The sequence below is a fragment of the Nicotiana tomentosiformis genome, chromosome 11 (genome assembly GCF_000390325.3).
Source record: "Nicotiana tomentosiformis chromosome 11, ASM39032v3, whole genome shotgun sequence".
NCBI lineage: Eukaryota > Viridiplantae > Streptophyta > Magnoliopsida > Solanales > Solanaceae > Nicotiana > Nicotiana tomentosiformis.
The window spans coordinates 14,784,148-14,794,406 of NC_090822.1; the positions used below are offsets into that span (position 1 = coordinate 14,784,148).

At 35.8% G+C, this 10,259-nt stretch overlaps 1 protein-coding gene across 1 annotated transcript; it reads left to right on the forward strand.

Annotated features, from left to right (window-relative positions):
* The first annotated feature begins 8,333 nt into the window (after positions 1–8,333).
* Positions 8,334–8,819, forward strand: LOC138901068 (uncharacterized). Its single transcript, XM_070188795.1, has one exon. The coding sequence runs from the start codon at positions 8,334–8,336 to the stop codon at positions 8,817–8,819; it is 486 nt and encodes a 161-aa protein (XP_070044896.1).
* The last annotated feature ends 1,440 nt before the right edge of the window (positions 8,820–10,259 follow it).

Consider the following 10,259-nt stretch of genomic DNA (forward strand, 5'->3'; position numbering starts at 1 on the left):
CTTTACACTTTTTGGAGGTCAGTTTTAGAAATTTTTGAAACTAGCTAAATGGATTGGGTTGATTATATTTTTCTAAAATTTTAATATTCACGTTTTGATTATTGTATATTGTACCTAAACAAGATTTACAAGAGATGCCAAAAAGATCTCTTGTGAAAAGTGATACCGATTGGTAAACTATGTAGTTAAAAATTGGTAACATTGAGGAAAAGCGATACAGATTGAAACTTTTAAAAGTGGTGGTATATGTTATAACTTATAATGTTACTAATTCTTTACGGCTTGTCTACCGTTTAAATTTCCCAAAAACAAAATGACAAGAACTTTTGACTTTGAAAGTTTGCCCATTAGTCAGGTGACATGTTGCAAAGGTCAAAAAATCAAGACAAACATCTTTTTGTTATAATAAAAATCAAATTACGGTGAATGTCTACACTTCCTCCATGATCTTCTCAAATGCTTAATGACATATCCAATGACATATTTATATGCTTAATGACATATTCAATGACATATTTTTCTTCACTTTTTATGCCTATATAAAGGCCTTGTAATAGATAGGAAGAAACACACAATTGAAGAAAAAATAAGAATCTCTTCTCTCTTTCTCTTTATATCTCTTAGCTTGTTTTTCCTTGTTCTATATTGTTACTTTGAGCTATATTTCATAACACGTTATCAGCACGAAGTCTCTAACCTCAAAGTTGAATTCCACTTCTATGTTACAGGCACGTCTTTCAGCTACAGCAACAAGTCCTAGCTTTAAACCAGATAAGTTTATACCAATATTTGGAATAAGCAATGGTCTGGTTATTAGAAAATTAGAATTTACGTGGCTGCTAAAGATGTCACCTTGTTAAATTTTCATGAACTAAATGATAGGTGGCATGCGGTATACTTAATAATCTACAAAATTTAATGCATGCTTATGGTTTTACTTTATAATACAATTTTAGTATACTAGTATAATGATTATACATTAGTTTACTGTCAAATATAATATTATAATAATTATAATAATACTTGTAACTATTTTATTTTAATAAGATAAAATATTAGTACATGAAGTATGTACTACACCAAATTTTCATTGATGATCATTCTTATCAAATTAACATATTGAATCATTTCTATATGGAAAGCATATAGTAGTAGATAGTAGATAGAGATTTGTCCCCTATTTTTATTTTTTGATTTCCTGATTAACCTAAAGGTTCTGCTATATCTTTTTATTTTTTTAGAGAGCATAATACTTAGTTTCCACAAAAGTGCATGGTAACTAGTACTACTATATTATTCTATTTGATACATTATTTTTCTTTAATGTTTTGGTCATATCACTTTCATCTCGAAGTAAGCTTATTGCAGCAAATATCACAAGTGAATTTTCAATATTATTTTGTATTTTCATATATATGTTTGACATTAATTACTTAGTTGATTTGAGTATACGAAAGTCTATTGTTGAGAATTATATCCAAATGACATTATGAAGAGTTTAAATCAAGAGGTAAGCATTTCCTTCGTATTTGAAATTATTTTTGTCATTTGCTATTAATGATATTAACTTCAATGAGTTCAAGTCGCAATGCACCATGAGGGTAAGACATCAGGATCAAGTCCTGATGTTCTATGATGATAAGAGTTGGATTTGAGTCCCAATTCATTATGGCCTAACATGCCTTTATATTGGTAAGACATTGGGTTTGAGTCTCACTATACCATATTGATGATATAATGATGACTAAAGAAAAATAATATATTTTTCATGAAAAGGCATGAATATTGCCCCACTTGATTTGCTCCATTCTTGAAGTGAATGTGGTAGCGGCGCATAATTAGTCTAAATGAAGACAAGTGATTGTATAATGAACATGGGCATTCCAAATATCAAAATAATAATAATCATCATCACTATGAGGAAAACAATAAGGGTTCTCAAAATAGTCCTTCAAAATGTGAAGGCAATGTTTACCATCAAATTGGTATGAAAAATAATAAAGCACGCCGTTGATTATGATCTATTCTTTGAAGAGAATGTGACTAGTGATAGGCATTGAGAATGCAGACCCATTCCTAAAGGTGAATGTAGCAATATGTGATAAACGTAATGAATAAAGACATGCAATGCATGATTAGATGAATACCACACAACTCACCTCTAAGGGAGGTTTGAGTGAAATAAAGAGAATAAATATTATTGTGTGGTTACATGAATATGTCATTGGTTGCGTACATGTGATACACCAAATAATATTTTGTTGTGCCTTATAAAAGGTTATTAAAGGCAAAATTAAAGCAAGAAATGATTTTGTTTATGATGATTTTGACCATGACAATTTATTATAATATAATTTTCTCCGTGAAGGAGATATTTACCATATGAATGGTGTGACAAAAGATCTTGTACCACAACAGTTGTTAAGAGCTCCGAAAAAATTAATTTGTTACTACTCAGATGAATAAAATTATTCACGCCATTGATATTGTAAAGTCTCAAAAGAAACTATTTGAGTTTCAAATGTATAAGTCAAAGTGGTTGGCATATTGAGACTATAAATGAAATGAATATTGAATATCTTCATATTTCTATAATCATAACGGGTAAATACAAAAGATTACTCGGTTTTCTTTCTATTTGCACTACACAAATATAAGCATGATGATGGAATCATATGTCACAAGTAAACTAGAGGTTTACTGAAACAAATATTAGTTAGCATGATCGGTTGACCATCTCGGTTCAATTATGATACGAGAAATTAATTGAGAATTACATTGACATATATTGAAGAAATATAAGATTCTTCAAGAATTCTCTTGTGCTGCTTATTCTCATGATCTACCAGTTAAGGTTGGGATTGAATCCCTTGATTTCTGGAACGAATAAAAAGTGATAAATATATGGGCTCAGTCACCTGTCATGTGGACCGTTTACTATTATATGACTTTAATAGATGCATCTATTCTATGGTCACATATGCATTTGTTATCAACTTGCAGTTTGACTTTTGCAAGATTGATTGCTCAAATTATTAGAGCACAGTTCCAGAATATAAATTATGATGATTTATCTTAATAATAATGGTTTAAATCCAAGTTGGTTTAGCAGAAATTGTATGCGTCCAATTATAGCTAAACCATTGGTTATGAGAATAAAACTGCCAAAATAAAATTTGGTATGTGATGTATTATTTAATATACAACAACACTTGTACGCATCTAACTAAGTTATGATAAGTTCTCCCTATCACAATCGATTCAGGGTCAGGAAGCAAATAATTTCCATCTAGAAATATGAATGTGCTATATGATTTATTTATTCCACCACAATGCACAAAGATTGATCCCCAAATAAGGCTAGGGATATGTGTTGGTGATCCCAACAATAGGGGGAGAAAATGGGCTGCTGAAAAAGTAATGCATGTAATGAATTATTATGAGTACATCTAGATCCTCATACGAGAAAATGTGAACTTGACGTTCAAGTGATAATTTATTTGCAAACTATTGCCAGGCGTATTTGTTGACCCAAAGATAAATATCATATTCAGCTGCTAATGCTCCAAAGAAAATAAAGTTCATAATGAATAAAATCTATGGCATGCATGAAGCATAATAGACTAATCGGTTCCAAAGATAAAACTCCTTGAAGAAGGAGAGGAGCAAATGTTCAAGAAGGTCATAATAAGGAGTCAAGTGCTCTAGAAGAACACCACGACATAACACTTCATAAGACCTCATGGGAGAAGCTCAGGTACCTAAAAATAATGAGATAAAGTGTAACGACCGGACTTGCCGTTATAAGAATTTATGCCCCGTTCAGTGACTTAAGGTCTCGAGCAGCCTCGTAATATGTATTATTATCCGCGTGTGTGGTCGAGTTTGATTTACGGATGATTCTGAGTGATTTGGGACACTTAATCCCTAAAACGAAAGCTTAAGTCTTAGAATTTTGACCGTAGTCGAAACTGTGTGAAGACGACTCCAGAATGGAGCTTCATCGGTTTTGTTAGCTCCGTTGGATGATTTTGTACTTAGGAGCATGTCCGGACTGTGAATCCTACGTCTGTAGCCGATTAAGGCTTGAAATGGCGAAAGTCGAATTTTTTGAGAATTGGACCGGAAATGGACTTTTTGATATCGGGGTTGGAATCCGATTCCGGAAGTTGGAGTAGGTCCATAATGTGAATGATGACTTGTGTGCAAAATTTGAAGTCATTGCGGATTGATTTGATGTGTTTCGGCACAAGTTATACAATTTGAAAGTTCAAAGTTCATAGATTTTGATTTGGGGTGCGATTCATTGTTTTAATGTTGTTTGAGGTGATTTGAGAATTCAACTACGTTTCTATGATGTTTTAGGATTTGTTGGTATATTTGGTTGAGGTCCCGGGGTCCTCGGGTGTGTTTCGAGGTGGTTTCGGATCATTTTAGACTGTTTCGGAACTGCTGTATCTCGTCTCTGACTTCCTTCTTCACAAACACAAAGAGAGTCACGCGAATGCGAAGAGGAGTTTTGAGGTTGCTGGGATTTGGCCTTCGCGAATGCGAAGTAGGGCTCGCAAACGCGAAGATATGCCTGAAGAACTTACGCGAATGCAATGGGCTAGTCGCGAACGCGTAGAAGGAAGGACGGGCCTGGGCCTGGAGTCATCAGCCTTCGCGAATGAGAAACTTCAATCGCGAAAGAGAAGCAGTAGGACTTGAGTGCATCGCGAACGCGAAGCAGTAGGACTTGAATGCATCGCGAACGCAAGAGCTTGAACACGAACGCGAACGCGATGATATGCATGGCAGGCCTTCACGAACGTGACGCTGGTCACGCGAACGCGAAGAAGAATTTGAGGCAGCGAGTTTTTGGCCATCGCGAATGCGAGACAGAGGTCGCGAACGCGAAGAAGGCCTTTCTGGGCAGAATTAAAAGTCCCAAAAATGGGGGTTTGAGTTCATAACTCAAAATCTAATTGAAAGCTCGGTAGAAGGAGTTTTTTGGAGAGATTCTTGTGTGGGTGTTTGGGGAAAGTGATTCTTATCCAGTTTTGATTAATTTCGATGATTATGTATTTGAATCCATCATTTAATTCGGATTTAATGGAGGAAAATGAAGATTTTTGTAAAATCTTCAAAAATTAAAAATTTAAGATTTGGAAGTCGAGTTGTTATTGGAATTCGATAATATTGGTATGGTTGAACTCGTATCGGAAAGGATGTTCGGATTTCATGAAAATGATGTCGGGTTCCGAGAGGCGAGCCCCACGTTGACTTTTGTTGACTTTTTTGGAATAAACTTTTAAGTTAACGTATTATTATCCGGAATTGTTTCCGATAAACTTTAATGAAGTTATACAATTAATTTTGATAGATTTGAGTTATCCGGAGGTCAATTCAAGCAAGAAGGCTATTTTGGAAAATCGGCCTAACTTCAGAAAAGTAAGTGTCTTGCTTAACCTCGAGTGGGGGAATTACCCCTTAGGCATTGAGTCTTATGTGCCATTTGTCAAATGTGAAAATCCGTATACGCAAGGTGACGAGTGCGTACTCGGGCTTATACGTGCAAAATTCATTGAATTAAAATCTTGGGCATTATTGTGTAGTAAATTAGGAAATAGTGAAAAATTATTAAATCATTTGTTTGCCATGCCTAAATCCTTATTGTTGAATTTGTTTTTATATGATAATTTGATGTGATTGTTACATGAAATATTTATGAAATTTCGTGAGTATTGTTGGTTTCATATTTCTTGGAAATTAATTCTAATAAGAAATTTCGTGTGCAAATAATTAATTTAAGCGAGCTTAAGAATAAGTGTTAATATAATTATCTAAATTTGCATTAATGAAGGTTTTACTTTATGCTGAATAATTTCTATCTCTATTGATTGTTTTGGGTATTATATATATTGTGTGGAGCCTTGGGCTATTTGTTGTGTAATTAATTGATTTTGTTATATCTTTGGAATTTGGTTGTGTCCATTGGGCACATTGTGATATAAATTGATTTTATTATATTGTCGTGTTAATTTCCCGTGAAAATTATTGTGTTGAGTTATTATTTTGGGGACATAAGGGTGGCATTTCACCGTTGGTATTATGTGGATATAAGGGTGGCATTTCACTGCTGTTGTGTTTGTTGGAATATTATCTGGGCTGAGCGATAAGGATGGCTATAGGAGCGACAAGGGTGGCAATAGGAGCGATAAGGGTGGCTATTGATATTGTGTGGGCGGAGCGATAAGGGTGGCTATAGGAGTGATAAGGGTGGAAATATGAGCGATAAGGGTGGCTATTGTCAGGGACGATATGTGATGATGTGGGGTTGTGGTGTTGATAATTTTTATGTGATGTTGTGATTTTCTTGTGTTTATTTTTATACCTTGTGCAATTTGTCTTGTTGTTGGTAAATTGATAACAATCCGATTTATGTTGAAATTGAGATCCTGTGGCTATTGCCAGGCGGATTATAAAATGAAATGTGGGCACGAGGTGCTGTGAGTAAATAATGAGGATATTTGGCACGTGAATTGTCCGTGCAGTTATGATATGAAATGTGGGCACGAGGTGCTGTGATGAAATGATAATAATAATTGGCACGCGAATTATCCGTGCAGTTGTGATATGAAATGAGGGCACGAGGTGCCGGGAAAATATAATGATTTAATTATGGGCACGAGGTTCCATGGAAATATGAAAATGTGCTGAGACCCGTGTTTACGAAAAAAATATGAAAATGGGCTGAGACCAGCATTTTTATGATTATGAAATGAGGTGTGACAGGGTGACTTTTTAATTGAAAGAATTATATTTAAAATATTTATTTGGAACGATTTTTACTTAGAAAGTATTATATGAAAGAATTGTATTTGAAAGATATTTATTTCAGAAAATTATATTTGAAAGGATTTATTGAAAAAATTATATTTGAAAAATAAATATTTGAGAAAATTATATTTGAAAGAGAGTTATCTGGAATAATTATATGTGAAAGATATTTATTTGAAGGGCTTATTTAATTGGGTGTAATTATGTTTATTAGTTGTTGAGTGATATTACTGGTATTCTTGTTGTCTGTTGTGCATATCACTAGTTGTTTTTATCATGCCATTATTAATATTTATTTCCTATTATTTTGCATAGGTTATTAGACTAATGAGTGTCTTGACTGTACCTCGTCTCTACTCCACTGAGGTTAGTCTTGATACTTACTGGGTACTGACCGTGGTGTACTCATACTATACTTCTGCACATTTTTGTGCAGAGCCAGGTATTGTAGATATCGGACTTGAGCAGAGTTAAAGCGCGATCGTAAGGATTCAAGGTAGAGCTGCTTGGCCGTCGCAGTCCCTTTGGAGTCTTTTCATTTCATTGTACTGTTAATTTGTAATCAAACAATATTGTATATTCGGTCCTTGTGATTATTTCATATATTCAGTTAGAGTTCGTGACTCAGTACTACCAGTCTTGGGAGGTTGTATATTGTAATTATTTCCGCTGTTAATTATTTAATTAAAACAAATGGCTTCAAAAGGTAATCGAAATCGGCTTACCTAGTCTTAGAGGCTAGGTGCCATCATGATGCCTGAGGTGGGATTTTAGGTCGTGACAAGTTGTTATTAGATCTCTAGGTTCAAAGGTTCTACGAGTAACGAACGAGTCTACTTGAGTCTTGCGGATCGGTACAGAGACGTCTGTATTTATCTTTGAGAGGCTACATAAATGTTAGGAAATTTCTATTTCTTTCATTCCTGTCGTGCAAAATTTGTTGAATTTGGAATTTGAACCTTTGTATCTCCATTCTCTCACAGATGGTGAGGACACGTGCTACTGGGTTAGCTGAGCAGGCATCCACACGTACTGCCCGGGCTGCAAGAGGCCGGGGCCGAGGTAGAGGTCGAGGAAGGGCATATGCTGCGACTAGAGCACCTGTCAGAACAACAGTTGAGGAACAACTAGTAGCTCCAGTTGGGGGACATGTACCAGAAGCACCTGTTGTTACCCCAGGACTTTAGGAGACTTTAGCACAGTTCCTGAGTATGTTTGGTACATTAACTCAGGTTGGATTGATCTCTATTGCACCAAACATTCCGCAGATTGGGGGAGTGGCTCAGACTCTTACCACAACTCCAGAGCAGCAGGTTCATGTTGGACAGGTTCCGGGTGTAGTACTGGTATAACCTGTTATTCCGGTTTGGCCTGAGGTCAGGCCCGAGGCATCAGAAGAAGAACAAAAGAGACTTGAAAGGTTTAAGAACTATGATCCACCAACTTTCAGTGGCACAGCTACAGAGGATGTCCAAGGATTTCTGGTAAATTGTCATTGTATTCTCCGCACCATGGGTATTGTGGAAGTGAGCAGAGTTTCCTTTACTACATTTCAACTGTCAGGCGCAGCGTATCAGGGGTGGCAAATCTATGAAGAAGGTAGACCAGCCGATGCCACACTACTAACTTTGGATCAATTTTCGGAAATGTTCTTGAAAGGGTTTGTTCCCCAGACTCTCAGAGATGCGTGGCGCACCGAGTTTGAATGGTTATGTCAGGGCACTATGACAGTGTCAGAATATGCTATCAGGTTCGGTGAGTTAGCCCGTCATGCACCTATCTTAGTTCCTACAATTAGAGAACGGGTCCACAGATTCATCGAGGGGCTCGATTATGATATTAAAATATGCATGGCTCGAGAGTTGCAAACTGATGCTCCATTTCAACAAGTAGTGGAGATTGCAAGGAAGATTGAGGGTGTTTTAGGTGAGAAAAGGGAGTCTAAAGAGGCCAAAAAGTTTCGAAGATCTGGGGGTTCAATGGATTTTCCTATTTAGAGCAGACGGTCAGATCAGTCCGCACATCAAATTACTCGGGGTGCTCCAGTTTATAGTGCACCACCGACACGAGATTCTTACAGTGGTTATTCCAGTTATTCAGTACAGACTCAGTAATTGTAGCCGCGACCTCAGAGGGATTGTTATGAGTGTGGTGATACTAGGCATATCATGAGAGATTGTCCTAGATTTGGGAGGGGTGGATTTCATCATAACACTCCAGCTAAAAGCTTTATTCCAGCTGATACTCCACGTGCACAGTCAGCTAGAGGTGAAGGACAGGCGGGTAGTGGGTGCCTAAGAGGTTGAGGCCTGACCCATTGATATAATCGTTATGTTTTGGCTGAGACCAATACACGAGATGGTGTTGTTACAGGTACGATCCTGATTTTATTATTAAAGGATTTTTTCCTTAATTTGATTCGGTTCTGAATATTGAGTTGAGTCCTCCTATTATGCTCCACTTATGGGTGAGCTTTGTAAATTTATGATCCACTTATATGTTTATCCCTGTGGGGAGATTTAAAGATGTGAGCCCGTGTATGTAATTTTATTTTTGGTACACCATTGAGGGATATAAGCCCAAAAGTAATTTTTATTATTCATTACATCGACTTTAATGTGTTTCGGAATAATTGATTCCAATTTTTATGAATTATATTCCCTACTGGTATGAGGGTTTATTATATGTTGTGAAAATTATTTATGAAATATATTGAAAAGAAGAAAGAAGAAATTGAAAATTTCAGTTGGCACAATGTGCAACATACTTGTGATTCGGAGTTGAGGATGAGATCCTCGCATTTTTTTACATGATGTGAAATATTTAAACTGGGTTGTAAGCTGCGATGGAAGTTATGTAAGGACGAGATCCTTGTGGTGAAATATTTTTGAGTTTCAAAATTTTCCCTTTGTGAAATTTAATTGTACATTAGTATTAATATGGAGTCATGCCTGTTAGGCTTATTTGATAATTCTTGTATATTTTTTCTGTGCATATTCAGCCATTTTCGTGCTGTAAATATTGAGTTTTAACCTATGAGATGAGTGCCCAGGTGGTGTTAAATGTGACTCATTAATCCGAGTAAGCAATCATGAGGTCTTCATGCCTCACATTCTATTGTCAGTGTTGTGAAAATTTGAAATGAGGTGGTGGTTAATATGAAATTAATTGATGATGCTGGAATTAATTATGAACAACTTTTAAGACTAGAGATGTGATAATGAGCATACATATGATGTGTTTCATGTCGTGATATCATTATGATAATGCCGTGCTTGTAATGCTGAGATTGGTGTTATTGATATATACCATGTGGTATTTTGTTGGGTTGTGGATGTGTTGTTAGGAGTTGTTTTGGTGTTACTCTAGTAGGTGGATAGGCCCAATTATAGGGGAGACTCTGCCAAAATTTATGAAAACTTTGAGAGTTAGTAAAA

What these genes read in the sequence shown, in the direction of transcription:
- LOC138901068 (XM_070188795.1), top strand. Translation starts at nt 8,334, where the DNA reads ATGGGTATTGTGGAAGTGAGCAGAGTTTCCTTTACTACATTTCAACTG.